The 22,281-nt window shown below is 37.9% G+C and overlaps 1 protein-coding gene and 1 long non-coding RNA gene across 7 annotated transcripts in view; one reads left to right on the top strand and one right to left on the bottom strand.

Moving 5' to 3' along the window:
- Window positions 1-14,475, top strand: part of PUS10 (pseudouridine synthase 10) — a 71,685-nt gene extending 57,210 nt beyond the window's left edge. For all 3 annotated transcript variants that reach the window (XM_042932353.1, XM_042932352.1, XM_042932354.1), the window contains exons 13-18: window positions 175-251; window positions 345-400; window positions 1,700-1,817; window positions 8,201-8,343; window positions 11,392-11,491; window positions 13,592-14,475. In XM_042932353.1, coding sequence (XP_042788287.1) covers window positions 175-251; window positions 345-400; window positions 1,700-1,817; window positions 8,201-8,343; window positions 11,392-11,491; window positions 13,592-13,630 — 533 coding nt within the window. In that variant the 3' untranslated portion in view covers window positions 13,631-14,475. The remainder of the gene's footprint in view (window positions 1-174; window positions 252-344; window positions 401-1,699; window positions 1,818-8,200; window positions 8,344-11,391; window positions 11,492-13,591) is intronic.
- LOC122216088 overlaps window positions 1-21,628 on the bottom strand; it is a 43,385-nt gene extending 21,757 nt beyond the window's left edge. Inside the window, exons 1-4 of one of the 4 annotated variants that reach the window (XR_006200698.1) lie at window positions 20,427-21,628; window positions 9,626-9,730; window positions 8,324-8,431; window positions 1,996-2,135 (exon numbers count right to left, since the gene is read on the bottom strand). This is a non-coding gene — a long non-coding RNA (uncharacterized LOC122216088). Of the gene's footprint in view, window positions 1-1,619; window positions 2,136-7,914; window positions 8,432-9,625; window positions 9,731-20,426 lie in introns of those variants that run through there. The other 3 variants (XR_006200697.1, XR_006200696.1, XR_006200699.1) reach the window with 3 other exon arrangements.
- Window positions 21,629-22,281: the final 653 nt, after the last annotated feature.

The following is a 22,281-nucleotide window of genomic DNA, read 5'->3' as shown; positions in this document are numbered from 1 at the left end:
AAGCCCCTTGATTCTTTTCACACATTCTTCCCTCCCCCAGATGTAGTCATGTCACTAAACTTTCAGTCCTCTAGAGCTCAACTCGTTTTTTCACACCTCCTAACCCTCTTGCATTGGCCCAAATGTTAACTCCATCAACACGTTTCTGTTTCATGACGGGGTGTGTGCTGCCAGGAAGGCCCTTTGCAATTGAGCTGGTGAATCCTCATAGAGTACATTTCACTTCACAAGAAATTAAGGAACTTCAGCAGGTAAACCACTTCATGACATGGAAATCGTCATGTTTCTGCAACTCTGTAACTGAACTAGAGTTGCTAATTGTTTTTCTTTTTCTGCTACTACAGAAAATTAATAATTCGTCTAACAAAATCCAAGTCCGTGACTTGCAGCTTGTCACAAGGTAAGGGTAGACTCACTGGAGACGAACTCAAAATGGAAGTTTTGGTGTAGGTCATGTATCTGTTAAGGGAATTGTATCCAGAACATATAAAGAACTCTTACAACTCAATAATACGAAAACAACCCAATTAAAAATGGGGAAGATGATTAAGTGGACATTTCTCCAAAGAGGATGTTATGTTTATGCATGAATACATGAAAAAAAAAATGCTCAATATCATTTGCCATTAGGGAAGGGCAAGTCAAAACGTCAGTGATATCCCACTTTACTCTCACTAGGGTGGCTCACTAGGATGGCTATAATCAAAAAGACAAAAAAAACAAATGCTGGCAAAGATGTAGAGAAATGGGAACCCTAAGAAATTGCTGTGAGATTATGTGTGGCCACTTTGGAAGACAGTTGGCAGTTTGTCAAAAGGTCAAATGTAGAGTTACCATTATGGCCCAGCAACTCCACTTCTAGATATATACCCACAAGAAATGAAAATGTACACCCACACAAAGACTTGCTCATGAATGTTCATAGTAGCATTATTCATAATAGCAAAAAAGTAGAAACAACCCAAATGTCCATGGGTAACATATGGTATTTCCATACAACAGAATATTATTCAATAATAAAAAGGAATAAAGTACTGATACATGCACCAACATGATGAACCTTGAAAACATTATGAAGTAAAAGAAACCAGACACCACACACCATGTATTGTGTGCTTCCATTTTATATGAAATATTCAGAGTAGGGAAATCTATGGAGACAAAGTCAATTAGTGGTTGCCAAGGGCTAGGGAAAACCGGAAATGGGAAGCAACTGCAAATAGGGATGGAGTTTCTTTTTTGGGGTGATGAAGTATTCTAAAATTAGATTATGGAGATAGCTACACAACTCTCTAAACATGCTAAAAATCACTGAATCGTACAGTTAAAATGGGAATTGTATGTAAATTTTATCTTGATAAAGCTATTTTTTTTTTTTTAATTTTTTTTTTTTTTCAACGTTTTTTATTTATTTTTGGGACAGAGAGAGACAGAGCATGAACGGGGGAGGGGCAGAGAGAGAGAGGGAGACACAGAATCGGAAACAGGCTCCAGGCTCTGAGCCATCAGCCCAGAGCCTGACGCGGGGCTCGAACTCACGGACCGCAAGATCGTGACCTGGCTGAAGTCGGACGCTTAACCGACTGCGCCACCCAGGCGCCCCGATTGATAAAGCTATTTTTGAAGAAAGGGAAGTTGGGGCAAGGCTTAAGTGTATTTTGTGTGTTTAGACAAACTTTCTTTTCTTGTTTTTGTTTAGAGAGGCAATAGGACATATGAAAGAAGGTGAAGAAGAAAAGACCAAATCCTACAGTGCCTTAATATGGACAAATAAAGCCATACAGAAAAAAGACATTGAATTCCTAAATGACATAAAGGTAGTTAAATGCTCTTTTTTTTTTTTTTTTTTTTTTTTCTGATTGCCTATAAAATATTTCTTTGTCTTTTAGATTGTTAGTAGCAAGTCATAAAGCATGGGCTTGGGGGAATGTGAGACCTGCTTTCAAATCCTGGCATTGCCATTTACTGGTTGAATGACTGGGCAATTCATCGAACCTGTTTGAGAGGCAGCATTGCCAGTGATTGAGATCCTGCCTCTGGGCACAGATTGCTTGGCTGCAAATCCTGAATCTGCATTTCCTAGTTGTGTGACTTTGGACGCGTTGCTTGGCTTCTTTATGCTTTGTTTCCTTCATCTGTAGAATCAGAAGAATGAAATGAGTTGTCATGTGAAGCACTTAGAACAGTATCTGGTACATAGAAAACGTGAGCAATGCTATTATTATATTTGGTCATCCGTAGAAAGGAAATACGAAATAGAATTGTCTAATAGAATTGATGCTAAGATAAAGTGTATAAATAAAATATGTTATAAATTTGTCTTAATGTTTATTTTTGAGGGAGAGAGAGAGAGACAGAATGGAAGTGGGGGAGGGGCAGAGAGAGGGGGAGACAGAATCTGAAGCAGGCTCCAGGCTCCAAGCTGTCAGCACACAGCCCGACACGGGGCTCAAACCCATGAATTGTGAGATCACAACCTGAGCTGAAGTCGGACTCTTAACCAACTGAGCCACTCAGGCGCCCCAACATGTTATAAATTTTTAAGAAGGATAATATATGTACAGCACAAATTTTGGCATGTGCTAGGTTTTCCTTCACATGAGCATATGGCACTGTAGAGGGTCTGCCTGTTCCTTTGCATGTTTCTTCCCACCTATCCCCATCTCTTCCTGTAAGGATAATTTACTCTCAAATGCAAGGAATGAGCATAAATGGATATAGAGGTCTGTATAGTTATCACAACGTTGTTAAAATGGGCAATATTTTGTAATAATCTAGATGACCTACTAGAGGAGACAGACTTCATCTTATGGTTTATCTGTATGATGGACTACTGCTAACCAGCTGTTAGAAATTATGTGGTAGATGACTATTGACAAAGGAAAATGTTCCTGATAAATGCTCAGGGGAAGAAAACAAACTATAAGAGTATTTATTGGGTGATACATTGTGATTTAAACATACACATGAGAAGGGTGCCTCGGTGGCTCAGTCGGTTAAGCATCTGACTTGGCCTCAGGTCATGATCTCATGGTTCGTGAGTTCGAGCCCCATGTTGGGCTCTGTGCTGATAGCTCAGAGCCTGGAGCCTGCTTCAGATTCTGTGTCTCCCTCTCTCTCTGCCTTTCCCCCACTCATGCTCTGTCTCTCTCCCTCAAAAATAAATAAACATTAAAACATATACATGAGTGTGTGTTTCTGTATACACATATATGCAACTATGTACAAAACAAATCGTGTGGCAAAAGATACCATAAATAGGATTTCTACTTATGAAAAATGCAAACACCCAATAGAGAAAAATAGACAAAGGATCAAGCAGCTGAAAAAGAGCAACTGCATATGACCAAGGATCATCTGAAAAGAAGTTCCACTTTGGATTAAAGTAACAATAAGACATCACTTTAGTCCTCTGAGACTAGCACCTATTGGTTGGCATGGAGAAGACTAGTTGCATACTTTGTCAGTAGAAATGTAAAGTGTTTAGCCTTTTTTGGAAAATAATGTAGCAGTGATTATAAAAATTAAAAACGTATTTGTCTTCTACCCAGCACTTCCACTACTGGCAATCTGTCCTGAAGAAATAAAACTCCAGGGCTTAAGGATTATGCACAAAGATGTTTACTGACTTTATTCAAAGTGGCAAAATCAACAACAACACAGCTAGAAACAAAGTGAACTTCCTTCAGAAAGGAAATGGCAGGGGCACCTGGGTGGCTTAGTCGATTGAGCGTCTGACTTCGGCTCAGGTCATGATCTCACAGCTCGTGAGTTCGAGCCCTGCGTCAGGCTCTGTGCTGACAGCTCAGAGCCTGGAGCCTGCTTCTGATTCTGTGCCTCCCTCTCTCTCTGCCCCAACCCACTCGCATCTGTCTCTGTCTCTCTCAAAAATAAACATTAAAAAAATTAAAAAAAAAAAAAAAAGGAAATGGCAGAGGAACCTGGAATATTATAAAGTTATTAAAAAAAACTAAAGCAGCATGTGATCCCATTTATGTTCTTGTGTGTATATATGCCTAAAATTGTTGGAAAAAAGGATAGAAGTAGGTCCACACCTATGACTTACAGAAACACACATGACATTATGAGAAAGAAAGTGAAGTGCAGAATAATGTTTCTAGTATGAATCATTCACCTGTTAAGACACGTTCATCCCTAACACGGGGGTGGGTGTTGACTAGATCACCCCCAGTGGGCCTGCAGATCTTATGTTCCATGAGTCTATATCAAAAGCCGTTTGGTTTTTAGCCCATTATCTGCAGCCTTTAGAATGATAGTTTAACTCTAGACAGATATTCTTAAGATTGGAAAACAAATTTCTAAACCACTATTTCACCACATATGTAAGTCATTCAGAATTCTGAGGGGAAGATGAACTCATTTAAAAAATAGATTTGGGGCACCTGGATGGTTCAGTTGGTAGAACATGTGACTCTTAATCTTGGGGTCGTGAGTTCAAGCCCCATGTTGGGTATAGAGATTACTTAAAAAAAATGCATTCATAGTTTGAAGGTAGCCCTATTCACAGCTAATTCAGAAATAATGCTGAATAATGTGAAAGATAATTTTTGTAGGTACAGAGTAAGCAATGAAAGGGTCTATTTTAATGGTTCATAGCTCAAATGGACTGATGGGACTAGCTGACTTCTAATAATTTTTTTGTGTTGGGGTTAAAACTATTTTCAAATATTCCTATTGTCATCAAGAATAGAAAAACTGAGGGGCGCCTGGGTGGCTCAGTTGGTTGAGGTTCTGAGTTCAGCTCAAGTCATGATCTTATAGTTCATGAGTTTGAGCTCTCTGCTGTCAGTACAGAGCCTGCTTTGGATCCTCTGTCTCCCTCTTTCTGCCTCTCCCCTGCTCTTGCTATCTCTCTCTCAAAAATAAATAAACATTAAAAAAAAAAAATAGAAAAACTGAGTTACTACCCCATTTTGAGAAAAAGTCACTTCAAATTTACTATTTGTCTCTTCTTTTTTGTTTTTTTCACATTTATTTATTTATTTATTTATTTAATTTTAAAAATTTACATCCAAGTTAGCATATAGTGCAACAGTGATTTCAGGAGTAGATTCCTTAATGCCCCTCACCCATTTAGCCCATCCCCCCCAACCCCTCCAGTAACTCTCTGTTTGTTCTCCATATTATGTTTTGTCCCCCTCCCTGTTTTTATATTGTTTTTGCTTCCCTTCCCTTGTGTTCATCTGTTCTGTGTCCTAAAGTCCTCATATGAGTGAAGTCATATATTTGTCTTTGTCTGACTAATTTCGCTTAGCATAATACCCTCTAGTTCCATCCATGTAGTTGCAAATGGCAAGATTTCATTCTTTTTGATTGCTGAGTAATACTACATTGTATATATATACCACATCTTCTTTATCCATTTATCCATCGATGGACAGTTGGGCTCTTTCCATACTTTGGCTATTGTTGATAGTGCTGCTATAAATACTGGGTGCATGTGTCCCTTCAAAACAGCATCCCTGTATCCCTTGGATAAATACCTAGTAGTGCAATGCTGGGTCGTAGGGTAGTTTTATTTTTAATTTTTTGAGGAACCTCCATACTGTTTTCCAGAGTGGCTGCATCAGCTTGCATTCCCACCAGTAATGCAAAAGAGATCCTCTTTCTCATCCTCGCCAACATCTGTTGTTGCCTGAGTTGTTCGTGTTAGCCATTCTGACAGGTGGGAGGTGGTATCTCATTGTGGTTTTGATTGGTATTTCCCTGATGATGAGTGATGTTGAGCATTTTTTCATGTGTCAGTTGGCCATGTGGATGTCTTCTTTGGAGAAGTGTCTATTCACGTCTTTTGCCCATTTCTTCACTGGATTATTTGTGTTTTTGGTGTTGAATTTGGTAAGTTCTTTATATATTTTGGATACCAAGCCTTTATCTGATATTTCATTTGCAAATATCTTCTCCCATTCCGTCAGTTGCCTTTTAGTTTTGCTGATTGTTTCCTTCACTGTCCAGAAGCTTTTTATTTTGATGAGGTCCCAATAGTTCATGTTTGCTTTGTTTCCCTTGCCTCCGAAGACATGTTGAGTAAGAAGTTGCTGCGGCCAAGATCAGAGAGGTTTTTGCCTGCTATCTCCTCAAGGATTTTGATGGCTTCTGTCTTACACTTAGGTCTTTCATCCATTTTGAGTTTATTTTTTGTGTATGGTGTAAGAAAGTGGTCCAGGTTCATTCTTCTGCGTGTTGCTGTCCAGTTTTCCCAGCACCACTTGCTGAAGAGACTGTGTTTATTCCACTGGATTTTCTTTCCTGCTTTGTCAAAATCAGTTGGCCATATGTTTGTGGGTCCATTTCTGGGTTCTCTATTCTGTTCCATTGATCTGAGTGTCTGTTCTTGTGCCAGTACCATACTGTCTTGATGATTACAGCTTTCTAATACAGCTTGAAGTCTGTTGTCTCTTCTTTTTTAAGAGTATTCTATTTCTAAGGAAAAAAAAAAAGTTGTTTGCGTATGTGTCTGTATTTCTGAAAATTCATCAGAATGGGGCCAGAAGAATGCAATGTTAAAGTAAATAGTTTCCTTTTGTCTACTGAAAACAAGCAGACACAAAACACACAGGAGTGTGTGCTGAACGAGTGTTATATTGGAAGCAGTGGTGGGTCTCCCAGCTCAGTCAGTACTTCCATTGACTAGGACTGGGAGTGAGTACTAGTACAGGGAGAGGAGCATTCCTTAGTCACTCATTTAAAGGCCAGTTATTTCCGTATTCTACAGTGAAGGCTGTATCTGTACAGATTCCTTAACAGTTCAGCCATGTCCTTTTTTTTGTCTTTTTGGCCAGAGAAATGTCAGACCTTATGTAGACAGCATATCTCAGCAGAACAACATGCTTCTAAATCAAAGAATTATGGAATCATAAAACCTACAAGTTAGGAGGGGCCATTGACTCACTGCTATGATCAAAACAGTCACACCATTTCAAGTGTAGTCTTTGTCAGAACTTGCTCTTTCTTTCTGGGTGGAAAACTTGATAGAGGGGAGACCAGACAGAAATCTTTGTTCTCTTAGCATGGCTTCAGGCGCTCCCAAGTCGTATAAATTAGGAAGGAGTTGTTCCAGCAAGAAATGGCAGAGGATTCAAAGTTCTCATGAACCTACATTTCTGGTTATATCCAATATCTATTTTTAAAACTTAGAATTAGTTGACCTTTTACAATTTTAATCTCTATTTCTTATTTTATGTCTTGTGACAAAAGGAAATCTCTGAAGAAAAACAAGGCTGTGCCCCTAAAAAATCTAAATTGTCAAAAGCATGTAGTATTGTTATTCTCAAGTAACTTGAACTGGGCTTACAAATACTGAGAGGTCTTGATTTATTGTACACACTTCTTTGTAGTTATTATATTGAAAATACTACCCTAAACAGTGATGTAACTTAATTTTCCAGATACATCTTTTCATATAACCAAAAAAAATAACCTAGTGAGTAGGTATATGGTTGTCCTTCAAACTTGCACACTGCCCATACACACAAGTGATGCCAAGGTCTCACCTTCTACAGAAAGCCATTTCTCACCTCAGCCATTCACCCCACTGTTAAATCATCTGTTGGGTCAGGGGAAAAAAAGGTAAGAACAGATCTTCTAGAAGAGCTCTGTTAAAATAAAGGATAGACTAGAACTCTGGGGTCCTAATCAATTTGTTAAATATTAGAGTAAATGAGACCTTGGGGATCATTTACTTCAAAGCCTTTTCAAAAAAAATGTTTATTCGTTTATTTTTGAGAGACAGAGCACAAGTGCACACAAGCAGGGGAGGGGCAGAAAGAGAGAGAAAGAGAGAGAGAATTCTCAGCCAGCTCCGAGCTGTCAAACACAGAGCCCAGCGTGGGTCTAGATCCCACCAACTGTGAGATCATGACCAAAAGCAGAAATCAAGAGTTGGAGGCTTAACTGACTGAACCACCCAGGTGCCCCATCCAAATCCTTTTTTAATAGCATAGGGAGGCCCAGAAAATGAGTAACTACGGACTAGATTATGAGAAGTTCCATAGAGCCTGAACCTTTGGAGGTACAATTTATTATAGTACCAGTATCTACCCTGACAGTGATAGATGGGGTCCATCAAAGAAGACCTCTGTGGTGAGCCATGGATGACAAAGGAGACACTGAGATGGGCTTCCCCGGGTGCCCTGGGAGCAAAGCTGACTCCATGGTTGTGTAACATATCCTCCTCTAGGACTTAAAGATTGACCAGAAAACACCCCTCCGAGTCCTGCATCGGAGGCCCTTGGCTGTGAGAACTCGCATCATTCACTCCATGGAGACGCGTTATGTGGATGAACATCACTTCCACCTCTACCTGAAGACTCAAGCTGGCACGTATCCTTTCGCCTTCCGCCCAGCAGTAATCTAAGCGGAACCTTAGTGGAAGAGTTCACGCTGCCCCAGAAGATAGGTTCAACTTGATCTAGGAACAATTAGGGTAAGGATTAGGTTGGAGAAAAATTCTGTTTTTGGGGGTGTGTGTGTGTGGGGGGGGGTCCCATTTAATTTGTATTTTTCAAAATGACTTTTTAAACCATGAGTCAGCAGCCAATAGAATGTGAACCTTAAAATAGTCACAGTGTCTCACACAATGCCCACTGCATAGTAAGGACTCAGGAAACAGTTCTGATTGATTCATTTATTGATTTGTGTCTTCATAACATTTTGCAAGTCGCATTTTCATAACGACATTTGGGTCCTTTCAGTATTTGGAGCGCTTGCCCCAGATTATTAAACACTGATAGTAGATGGGAGTGGCCCTACTTTACATACTGATCTACACTTTATTTGCCCCCTGGCCCAAAACAAGAGAACAGTCCACAAATGATCACTTCTTCATATTGGGCTCTGCCTTGTATGGTTTTGTATTAACCCTGAGCTGCTGGTTAAAATACATCTGGCAGTTGCCTTAGTCCTAGCTCTAGTTTACTTTTCAAAAGTGCTCCTAATATTTGTGTGTTTGTTTCCTGTTTTTATATTATTTAGTGATCCAATAGTATGAAGTGATAAAATACTTAACTATAATAAAACTAATGATCTACTTATGGATCGAAGGCAACAAAAAAAAAAAGTTATTTTAATCACCAACTAGCATTGTCACCATATTGCTGTAATTAGTCTGTCTCTCTTTCCCCACCAACCTCCTCCCTCACCCCGCCCTTTGACATCCCAGAAGCAACCAGAATTTGCAAAGGTGAAATAGATGTATGTTATTTACTCTTAAAATCTTTTCAACTTTTGGTTTAGATCGAGGGATTGATCTGTTGAGAAGACAGCAGGCAGACCTTTGTAATTCTGTTGTTTGGAGCACATTTGCCTACTGTAAATGGAATGTCAAAGAAATCACTTCTTTTTTGTTGTTGTTGTTCCCACTTTTTTTACCTAATTCCAGTTTAGGTGTAGTGTGCTCAGGTGAAATGCAGTGGTCTTTTGAAGAAACAAGTATCTTTTCAATCTTACTAAAACGTTTTTAGGACTAGCCATGTACCTGAATTTAAGGGATTAGCCAAGAAAGACTACTTGGTAAAGCTTTAGATACCATGTGGTTATACACAGAAGTATGTGGATTTTTCACATACATTGCCCAGTACACTGAACTAGTTCATTTGACTTATACCTCATCCTTCTGGATATGAATAAGAACATTCTGGCCCTTCCAGTTGGTTATTCTGGGGCTTTTTGGTCATGTCCCCTCATCATTGCTCCTCAGAAGTAGCATTCTCTAAAGAAAGTGAGAGAAAAAGAATTATAACTGTTGTGTAATTATGCATTTAGTAAAGAAGGCAGTTACTAGATAATTATATGTCTTATCCTTGAGTCAAAACATTTGGTGAAAGTAGAGTGAATAAACTTTCAGAAAGTGAGGACATCATATCAGCATGTTAATGGTGGAAGTGTTTTATCATCTAAGAATAAACTTACTTTTCCTATTCAAATTATATCAAGTTTTTATACTAAGTGCTGGTTTATAGAACACAACATAACGCTAAATGAGTTTTACTGAATGCTAGCAAAATTATATCTTTCAGATAAATATTTTCAAGCCTGTAGTAGAGTCCTGTGTAAGGAATATTAATATAATCTTAATAAGTAATTCTAGGATTAACCATTGACTTCAAAATTCGAAGACCTATGAGGGAAACACAAAATTGCCCCTTTAAAAGAAGAATTAACCTAATTCTCTTGTTAACCATGCAAGAGTTGCAAACAAGAACTTAGGTCCTTTGATAATCCTTCTGAAGGACCTTTCTCAAGACTAAATTAATATTCTTATTGTCCCTCCCATCCTACTCCTATTGTGTCACTGGGTCACATTACCAGGAAAGCCATCATTGAGGTTACTCTGTGTGTGACCCTGTGGAAACTTATCATTTGGCAGATGCCAGCTGACATTATTGAAAAATGAGGCCAAAAAGATGACAAAATGGAATTTGTGGCAGAGAAAAAATAGCTAAGGTTTTGTTTTACTTAGTATTGAACTACAGTTAACTTAAAAAAATCCATATCCATGGGCCCCTGGGTGGTTCAGTTGGTTAAGCGTCCAACTCTTGATTTTGGCTCAGGTCATGATCTCACAGTTTGTGAGTTCAGGCCCTGCCTGGGGCTCGCATTGACAGCACAGAGCCTGCTTGGGATTCTCTTTCTCCTCTCTCTTTGTCCCTTACCCTGCTCGTGTGCATATGCATGCACACACACTCTCTCTCAAAATAAATAAATAAACTTAAAAAAAAATGTACATCCAGGGTCGCCTGGCCCGCTCAGTCAATGAAGCGTGTGACTCTTGATCTTGGGTTTGTGGGTTCAAGCTCTACACTGAGTGTAGAGATTACTTGAAACAAACAAACAAACAAAACTTAAAAAAAAAAATTCCATAGCTAAACTTTGGCACTTGGAGGTGAACTAAAGAAAAAAAGAAAGTCATGACTTTTAGTGCTGAGTCCTGCTGTTGGCTTCCAGGCTGGTGGGAACCAGTTGCCAGAGCTTCTTTTCTTCTTTAATTTTTTTTTTTTTAACATTTATTTATTTTTGAGAGACAGAGACAGAGTGCGAGCAGGGGAGGGGCAGAGTGAGAGGGAGACACAGAATTGGAAGCAGGCTCCGGGCTCCGGGCTCCAAGCTGTCAGCACATAGCCCGACACGGGACTCGAACCCACAAACTGTGGGATCATGATCTGAGCCGAAGCTGGACGCTCAACCGACTGAGCCACCCAGGCGCCCCCCAGAGCTTATTTTCTAAGACACACATCACTGGTCACAGCTCGGAAATAACCTTACCCTTGTAACATTTCTGCTTTTGTCTGTCCTTTCCCTTTTACCTATCAAATCTCACCAAACAGTTGGTGCTGCATAGCTATCTCCATTGTTTCCTTAAACAAATCCCAGCTACATTAAAGAGTTTGTACATGGAGACTTTGGGAGAACCAAGCCGAACATTGGCTCTCTAATGAATATGACTGCAGACATTCTTGAGCTGGATGTTGAGGTAAACCATTTTATTGTGGAAATGCCTGTTTGTACATTGAATTCAACAAAGTTCTGCTTTTTTTGGGGGGGGGGGGGTGGCGCATTAAGCCAAACAGGTACCTATCTCTATTCACCGTAATAGGTATTTGAAAATAGTCAAAATCTCACAGTAGCATTGTATTGCAGGGAGGGACTCTTTGGAATTTTTATCTTTTTAAAAAATACAAGGTCTCATTTGTGATTTTTGCAAATATATAGCTAATTTGCTAACCAAGTTGCTTTACATGTGGCATGAGATCTTAAACCCTTAAACGGAGTGAGGAAATGATGCTTAAGAGCCCTTCATATGTCCTTTGGACTCTAGAGAGTTAATTCCCATACCTGTTTTGTTTCAGGAGTTTCAGATTGCTCAGAAACATACATTCAGGACAGGGATAGAAAATGAGATAAGCCAACGGTTATTTATAAAAGCATTTCTGTAAGGGACCTCTATGATGTGGTACAAATTCTCTGCTCTAATAGTCTGAATTGAAACAAGGTTAAATTCTTAAGTATTTAGAAGAGTGGCATGAATAGGTCTTTCAGGAAATTCTCCATAAGTATTTTTTCTCATTTGAGCATCGGTAGGTATTGAGTCACAAGTTGTGTCTCTGACAAATACCTGTTGAGGAAGGGGGTCCCTCTCCCAACCCACCCCCCAACAAAAACAATTTTAGGAGGCTAGCATTTTGCACCTGGGATTGATGTTATAAAAAGAAGTGGGTATAACTGCCTACTGTGAAAACATCTATGGTAATCACATGATCACTGGAGCATTAATACCTTACTGGCAGTTTTCTTCAGAGCTTTCAGATTAGATTTTATACAGCTCCTGCAGTATAGCCAGTGACAGCACCTTCAAGGTTGCAGGGAGCCTTCTCATGAGACTTATTTTGAGGAAGACAACCTTTAGTTGAAGAAAATCTCAACTGCATTCACCTTCCTTGATTTCAGTTCTTAGAACAGTTTAGGAATATCAGAGTCACGGGCCAATGTTCCTCATCCCTGTTTGTCCATTGGAATCACCTAGGGAGCTTTTGAAACCTCTCCTGCGTTCAACACATACAAGATCATGGTATGAAATATTTAGTTTTCAGGCATGAGAGACAACCCATGAACTTATATATGGGTGTTAAGTACATGGCTGTGTTCTGAAACAGAACCAAAATATCTTGGGATTTCTAAAAAATACACACACACATACACACACACACCCAATTTTCCTGATTCTGGTAGTAACTTGTAGATTAATTTAAAAAATCATGTCTAGTAAATCATACTGGGTTTTAAAATTTAAGTCTCAAAAACAAAACAAAACAAGACATGGGTACAGTGGATTTTTTTAAACTTTTCTCTCAAATTAGGCCCTCTTATAAGGTGCAATTCATACTTGTAAATTACAAGGTGCAATTTCATACTTGTAAAGCCTAGGAAGTGATTGCTTATGTGGAGAAAAAATTGTCTGCTACTGTAATTTCACTATGACTTAAAGGTTTTGTTCTAGAAGAGCCAAACCAGGTGAGTAGAGATAGATAAATTTGATTTTTCAAGAAACAAAACTTCTGAAATGATACTCAATGATCATTTATTCTTTTCTAGTTCCAGGCGCTCTTTCATATTCATTTATTTTTCATTTGGTTGCTAGGTTACAAATAACACTATAAGTGTATAAACTGCTTGAGTATTTGTTAAATGCAAGATGGGAAAATGAAAATGATCTGAAGAGTAAAAGTTGCTGAGACTTCCGAGGGAAAGTTGGTCTTGCTCCCTGAGTTTGTTTGCTACTTTACCCATAAATAACATTTAGAAAATTTAGAGGTACTCTAGTCTCTTACTGTTCAAAGGTACAATTAATAACTGGCTGATAACCAAATACTCTATGAATTCAGAAACAGACCTTGGGCCCAAGAATCTCAAGGCCTCATGTGGATTTTAGAGTGTTGAACTGTGGTATTTAATGACTGTTCTTCAAATGCAGTTTCTTCTGTTGTGTTATATTAAAACTATTAAGTTTAGAAGCATTATCAGCAAATGCTTACTGGAACAGTAATGTTTTAATGTCTTGTTTTCTTCCTTCTAGTCTGTAGATGTTGACTGGCCCCCTGCTCTGGATGACTAGCTTTCAAACTTGGAAACACAGAGTAGGGTTTTCGTGGCACGATGTGGACATCCGTTCAGCATACACTGTATGATGGCTGTTTACTCACCATAACAGTGTCTTGGAAACCATTTGGATCATGTTGATCTATATATTTTAACATTTGTTGTAACATCTCAGGATCTATATATGTGTATATTTTGTGTTAAATGTTCTAAGGATATCTTATGATTTTTCTTGTTCCCTCTCCAACCCCCACAAGCCAAACTATGAATAATGGAAACATTCTCTTAATTATTCCATTTAGAGAAGTACACAAACAGGATGCATTCTGATAATCTGAGAAGCTAGAATTTCTTTCAGAACAATTTCCCTGCACAAGACATACCACCTTCAAAATCATGTTCTAAATTTGTTAAATGATCTTGACAAAAGATCTAGATTTATACACAGGACAGTATCCTATAATATCCTAAGATATCAAATGTAAATCTGACATCATTGATATTTTTCCCGGTAAACTTCAAGCAAGCCGTTGTCAACAGAAGTACTCTTTGGTATAATCTGTCACAAATCTTAATGGCTTCAAGTTACTATTTTGACAACCTAAAAAAATCAATACCTTTCCTGGGGAGGGAAAGTGAAACTTAGGAATTGAGGTGTACCCTGGTAAGAGACTTCCATAAATCTTTTAAATAAGGAGACACAAGTGCCTTCAGTAATTTCAACCCCAGGGATAAGATTTTGAAAAATTAAGATTGCTAAACAATCTGATATATTCCAGAGTGCTTCAATATATTATCCAATTTCCCACATTTGCATCAAGTGGATAGGATTTCATCATTTCCATTTTATAAATATGAAAACCAAAGAATGGAAGTTAAATGATTTGTCTAAAATTGTTAGTTACTTCCTTAGGAGGGGCTAAAACTGAAGTGTCCTGGTCTTTAAGGTCCTTTCTTAATAAACCTTGTTATTGAGCACCCACTGTGTAAAGGAGGCACCTGAGAATGTCATTTAAATGCACTAACCATGAGAATTGACTTTTAGAATTCAGATGCCAAATCAAGGAGCTTACCAAAAAAATAGCCCAAGTGTATTTCATATGATCTCATATGATGACCATTTGTTAGTAAGTTGGTACTATGAAGAGAGAACAGGAAATAAGCCAAACCTAAAGAAAATGGATGGGTCATTAAGAGGAATGTTTCAGCAATATCATTAAAATTTGAGATTTAAGTATAATTTGTCACCCTGATTCAACTATCTGAGCTTATTTTAAAACACATGTGACTTGGATGGTATTGGATTATTGTTTTCCATCTCTTCATTAAACCTACTTCATAGATATCAAGATGTATTATTCATTTTAGAAATCAGGCAAATTATCTAATTGACATGAAGTTCCGTATGTGAATACTAGCAAAAACTTTTTTCACTATTTTCAATGCCAGAAAGTGAGAAAGGGATAATGGAAATAAACTTCTGATAAACAGGTAAGAAATTTTGTGTGTTTCTCCATTTCTGGGGAAGTTTTGCCACAAAAGATTTAAATAATTTGGGAGATAGTCTTTTGCATGTTTCTTGTGGCTCAGCCTTGAATTTAGTGGAATCTCTAAACTGGAAAAATTAAGAACTTCCTTAACAGATTTCTATTTCTTAAATTCCTATTCCTGACATGCAAAGTTTTAAGCAAAGACATTAGCTGTTCATACTTTATTTATTCCATATGTTCATATATTATGAGACACAGGTTGTTAAAAGTTAACGTTAGGTCTTTGTGTTATGCAGAGCTGGGAATATTAAGTAATGAGTGCTACAGTTTCACTTTTGCCCATATAAAATTATTTTTAGTTTTGTGATCTCCCCTCATAGCTTTGTTTAAATTAAGTCTTTAATAACACTTAAAGAAAGGGCCTATTGTACTTCTTAGTATTTCTTTGTTCCAAATATAGTCTGTGATTTAGTTTAGGAAAAACAACTCTGAATACCTGGAAAAGAAAAAAAGAAAAAAAAAAATATCCCAAGTAAGATAACTGGTGACATTAACAAGTTATATGAAAGAAACTTGGAAGTTAAATTTCCATTTCCAAAGAGAAAAACATTTTACTTAGGCTGATCTTTTCTTTTGGATCTTTATCCTTGATTATTAAGCCCATGTAAAGAGAATGAGCTTTGACACAAGCTTTTTGGATTTTCTGAAATGGTACCCCCCTCCTTTTTTTTTTTTTTTTTTTTTTTATTTTGAGAGAGAGAAAGTCATACGGGAGGGGCAGAGAGAGAGGGAGAGAGAGAATCCCAAGCAGGCTCTGAACTGTTAGCACAGAGCCTGACATGGGGCTCAAACTCACAAACTGTGAGATCATGACCTGAGCAGAAATCAGGAGTCAAATGCTTAAGTGACTGAGCCCCCTAGGTGCTGCTTTTTTTATTATGGAGAAAAAAAAAAATACTGCTTTTATGATATTCATTTATTTTCATTTTGAAATAATTTCAAATTTACAGGAAAGTTGCAAGAAAAGTACAAAGAACCTTTTCCCCCTAAACCATTGAGCCAGTGATGCTTCATCACCCTGAATACTTTAGTGTGTAATTTCTACAAACAAGGAAATTCTTCTTCGCCACAACAGAACCATCAACTCAGAAGTTCACATAGATATTACGACTGCGTAATCCACAGACCCCACTTAAGTCTCACCAGTTGTCCCAACGGTGACTTTCACGGGCAAGGGATCATGCTTTGCATATAACTTCCGTTCCTTTAATCTCCACTAATCTGAAAAGTTTGTCTTTCCTTGACTTTCATTACTTTAATATTTTTGAAGATTTCAGGTCAGTTATTTTGTAGATTGCTCCTACATCTGGGTTTGCTTGATGTTTCCTTATTAGACTCAGGTTGTACCTTCCTCGCAAGAGTACCATAGGAGATACTATCTTCTTGCATCTTATCAGGTATTATACAATTTTGATTTGTGCAGTTGCTGACGACTGGATTTTAATCACTTAATGAAGGTAGTGTCTGCCAGGCTCCTCCACTTTTATAGTTACTCTTTTTTCCCTTTAATTAGTATCTTATAAGGAGATCATCACACTTTCATCTATTAATTTAAGCATTTGCTGAAGATTTGTCAAATACTGATTTTCTAATTCCACCGTTCCTTTTACATTTCTTGGTTACCATTCCACTGAAAGGCAGAAGTTTCCCTTCTTGTGGATTTGTGGCTTCCTGTTTTATTTGACGGGTTATAATTTGTTACTTACGAATGCAAATGCATACACGCACAAACACATTACTTTACACATACTGAAAATTGGGAGTTGTATACCAGTACTTCCAATTCCAACCTTATTCTAGCTTTCTCCCTTTTCATATTTGTAATACCTTTCTCTGACAGAAATCTGGCTCCCATTAGCCTTATTTATTTACTTGATAGATCAGTCCCCCTCCTAAATAACCAATCTCCTATTTCTTATTCCAGATCCCAGAAAGTCCCCTCTCTACCACCCTCAAATGTTCTCCTTCAGCTCCACCCAGCAGTCCCACACTGGGGCACCACCTTTGCCTCCTGTGGCAAAGTACTTACCTGTACCTTGCTCACAATAAGTGAATGACTTTTGTCCTGAATTATACAGGAAGGGAGAGAGGCAGGAAATAAGTCAGGAAGGCAGAAAATGAAAATCTTTTAAAAATGCATTTTAGTACTCTACAAAAATTATCATTTCACAGAACAGTTACATATGCAGGTATATTCAGCTATAGCTTTCCATAAAAATGCCTAATGTTTCTAAGCAACCAAACTACCTTTCCCAAGGAGGATGCTATAAATAACAAAATCTCATCAATAGTTTAAGTCAAACGACAACAAAATTTTAAGTCTTTGAGTTTTTTCCATTTATTACCACGAAAAAAAAATCACTGTATACAAAGATATTACAAAGGTAATAAAATATTCTGTACAACAAAAAGCATCTTGACATCTTACAAATGATTACATCTTGATGTGACATTTAACATAAATAATTGAATACCTGAGAACTTAACAAAAACCACTTTTTACAGTGCCTTCAAATTTATTAGAGCCCCTAAGAAGGGTAATTCATTAGTTAACACCATTTTTAAGTACATTCTTTTAAAGTCATTTTATTATTTTTTTGAGAAAGAAAAAGAGCACAAGCAGGGGAGGGGCAGAGGGAAAGAGAATCTTAGGTAGGCTCCATGCTCAACATGGAGCTTGACGTGGGGCTCGATCCCATGGTGCTGGGATCATTCCCAGAACCAAAATCAAGAGTCAGATGCTCAACCTACTGAGCCACCCAGGTGCCCCTTTAATACATTCTTTTAAAACATAAGACATATAAAGGGTTTGTCTAGACTGTACCATGTTCCCAATGAAGTCTCCTGAGACTAAATTCCATAAGTAGATCCCCAAATACTCCCATCTTCTCTATTACTACATTTTATGCAAAGCTACACTGTTTTGATTATGTAATAAGAAAAACAGCCAAGATGTTTACTTTTATCAAAAACACATTTTATTTACTCTGCTGATATCCCTGAAAACTCGATTTACTGAAGCACCATTATTTACTAATTATAATTACTGTTCACACATAACTAAGGAAAAATTTTAAGTTCTTTCAATTCTTTAAACATTTAAGATTCTTTAAATTTTTGAAAGTCCAATCGTAAACTGAAGTGGAAACGAGTGGTAAGTGACAAATGATAAATTCTACCCCCTCTAAATAGATAATTACTAGCAGGTGGTATTTTTTCCTAAAGCTATAGACATTTCGAAATGAAACATATTTAGAAAATCTTTAGGAGAAATGAATGTTTAAAATTTTTATCTGTGTTTTATTTATTAGTGACAGTAGTGGGGACATAAAGGTTTTTTCTTAACCTATACTTTTGTATCATGAAAAAATTACAATTACTTTTGAGATTCAATCTTATCCAATGATTTTAAGTCTGTGCTTTAAATTCTGCTAAGATGTATTAGTTAAAATAGCAATTTGACTAAATCTTAGACAAAGGCATAAGATCAGACACAGACCATACATTTCGCTCTCATTAGCTGCCCACTCCTGGGCTTATGTTAAATAGCATGAAATTTTTTATTCTGTGTGCTACGAAAAGCATCCTAATTTTGCCCTTTTCATACTCAACCCCTGGGGGGGGGGGCGGGGAAACGATCAGAAATCTTTCAGTGGCAACTTCGTTAGCTATGATGAGGCTCCCTTGTAGGAAGATAGTGCTACAACTCCCAACTCATAATCAACTTTGGCAAATAAATTAAGGATCCTAGAATTTCAGAACTGGAAATGATCTTAGGTTTGCTATATAACAGAATATGGTAGAAAATGGTTCTGTTAAAAGTAAGGCCAAATAAACAGCCTCCAGATCTGGGCACAACAGATGGTCACTCTAAAGAGAAACCCATCTCAGAGTTCCTACTAAGTAATCTACTCCATAGTTCTCTGCATATATTAGAAGGAATGTCTGGATTTAGAGATTACTCAGGGCCACAGGATACACATAGATGTTGGTTTATTAATATTTCATTAGCACTAGTTTCTTGTGCATTATTTTATTTAATACAACACATCTTGTGAGGTAGGTAAAGAAGGTATTATCTGCATTTTATATCTGGAGAGAGGCCCACAGAAGGCATGATTTGTTAAATATTGCATAACCTGTAAGTTGCAGAGCTGAAAATTCACACCTAGATGTTCCGACAAAAAAAATCCCTACTCCTTCCATTTTCCCACGCTATTTAACATCACGTGGCAATTTCTTTAATCCCCTATTATATAACAAGTTATTGGGCACTACCGGGCAGCCTAGATCACCAATTCCAAGTCTCTTAACATGGACAAATTTTTTTCTGAAACATTAGGTTTAAAACTGACAACCCAGCTTTTAGAGGAACCCAGTTACCAATTTAAAAGGCCATTATAATAGTAGGTTCTGATGACAGAAATAAGAATAGTGGTTTTGAGATATAGGTACATTGGAAAGGGCATGGAGGAAACTTCTGGGATACTGGAAATGATTGTTTACATACGTAAAAATTCATCAAGCTGTACACTTAAAACTAGTCCACTTTCTGTACTTTGCAGAGTATTTTACCTCTTAAAAGAAAAAGACTGACATCTGTGAGAGCAGGAGATTTATCTCCATCACCTGTTTCATTTCTAGCACCTAACACTGTGCTTTGCACATTAGACATAACAAAAATGTGCTCTGTGAGGGAAAAAAGGGGCGCCTGGGTGGCTCAGTCGGTTAAGCATCTGACTCCTGATTTTGCCTCAGGTCACTATCTCACGGTTTATGAGTTTGAGCGCAGAGCCTGCCTGGGATTCTGTCTCCCTCTCTCCCTGCACCCCCCCCCCACCAAATAAATAAATAAACTTTTAAAAATGTGCTATGTGATTTATTACATTAATACTGGAGTGTCTGTGCAAGGGTACGGTGTTGAAGAAACGCCTAGAAGATTAAAACTGCCACATACAGCAGAGAAAAGGAGCAAGGTCAGAGATGTGAAACAATCCTAATAACTATTAAAGTTTCTACCTAATACAGTTGACAGTATAGGAAGCAGACAGTAAAGTATTTCACAAGCTGGGTAATCTTGGCATCACTGCTTTTCCTACCAGCTTAAGTAACCTTTCCCCTTAAAAATCATATCCTTGTCCACATTTTATAATCCTCTGTCAGTTTTATCCTTCCCTCTTTAATGAATAGCTACCATTTATTCAGCACCAACGATGCCACAGATGGTGCCAAGTGAGAGTCCAAAAGCCAAATGAGACAAACCTTTAAGGACTGTACTTGACTGAGAGGATCTCGGCGACAGGCGCACGCACCGAGCTGTGTCTCAACTGGGGGAGGACTCAGCTTCACGGAGGACAAGCCCAGTCTTAAAGGATCTGTGTTGCTTAGTTTCTGGTGAGGAAGTTTATTAGTGTAAATGCCTTTTCAAATTCCAAAATCTCAATTCGGAAATTCACTGTATGATAGAAATCTAGACCAACTGACATAATGAACAGGCTTTAGGCTCCAATGGAAAGATCAGGCCTGTCTAAAAAAGGATATCATTGCAAATTTTTATTTTATTTTAAATGAGCAAAGCCATGTCACTTATTTGTATTCTAATGAGGATGAATATTTGCATGGTAAAATAAACACTGATGATTTAATGTACCCAGTGTAAGAAGCATAATATTCATTAACAGATATAATCTTTCACTGAGACATACAAAAACATGCTTAAATAGATCTAGCTATATAATATGACATATTGATGTAAGAGTTCTCCACATTTTTATTAAAATTAAGATTAGGACATCAATCATATCCTTTACCCATTACTATTTCAAAAAATAAAAAACTCTATATGCTTTTTCAAAAAAAGTTTGTTTATTTTGAGAGCACCCACACGGTGGAGGGGCAGAGAGAGAGTACTCCAAGCAGGCTCTGGACAGTCAGTGTGGAGACTGACACAAGGTTCAAACCCCCAAACCCATGATATGACCTGAGCCGGATGCCACTGGGTCCGCTGAGCCACCCAGGTTCCACCCGGGTGACTGAGCCACCCAGGTGCCCCTATATGCTTTTTAATTTCAAAGTGTCCTCTTCATTTTTGTGAGCTAGTTACCTACTACAAGGCATTAATAATTCCTTTCTTTCAACTCCCTATACCTTGCTGTTTTCCTTTGTCCTCTTTGCTGTGAACCAAGGTACTTTTCTTTAGCAGGGTGTTTCTGCTGCAAACCCAGTTGCTACTACATTATGCAATGAAGTCAGAAGACTGAGCTTGTGACATCAATATAGGTTGCTATGGTAAAGCTTTCCATAACTATCACAGGCTCTTCGTTGTAGGTTCAAAAGAGGACTTCGGTACAGTAGCCAAATAGCTGGAGTTATTCAGCCTAAATTACAACAATAATTGATGCAAAAAATGTTTTATGCTAACTATAATAAATACAGATTTTTATATTTAAAAAAAAAAAAAAAAAAAAAAGAGGACAAGTGAGTATGTTAAAGGCATGGAGGCCTGGCAGCCTGAGAGATTTTTCAAGGAATGCCAGCTACATAATAGGGCTTAAGGAGAATGTGGTATTATTGTTAACCACAGTATACAGAAGATTCTTGTTGGGGAAAAGAAATGAAGACCTATACTAAGAAAGCACTAGGAAGGAAGGAGGGAAAAATGCAAGTCATTTTTATGAGGCAGAATTAAAAAGACCAGATGACTAAGTATGAGTGTGAGGGAGGGAGAAAAGGAATAAAATGTGACTCTGAAGTTCCTATTAACTATTCTGGGTGGCAGGGTAAATGGCAATCCCATTAATGAAAGTAGAGAATCCAAAGAGGGAGCCAGTTTATAAAGGTAAGTGTGGGCAGCATGAGAGAAAGCTGAAATCGTGGGCATTGATGAGGCCACCGAGGGGAAAAATAGCACCAAATGAGGGCTGGGGATGAGACTGGAAAAAATGTCAGCCTCGGAGAATCTTATCTACCACAGAAGCCTGGGAGGAGCATCCAAGGAGGGAGTGGCCAATAGGGAAGAAGGTTATGAATAGGTCAGGCAGAGTGAGGACTGACAAAAAGACACTAGATTTGACAAGGACAGTGACTCTGGCCCTCTCCCCAGAATATTATGAAACAG

This window comes from Panthera leo, chromosome A3, assembly GCF_018350215.1.
Source record: "Panthera leo isolate Ple1 chromosome A3, P.leo_Ple1_pat1.1, whole genome shotgun sequence".
Taxonomy (NCBI): Eukaryota; Metazoa; Chordata; class Mammalia; order Carnivora; family Felidae; genus Panthera; species Panthera leo.
Note: the sequence above shows the minus strand (reverse complement) of the source record. Positions and strands in the feature narration are given on the sequence as shown.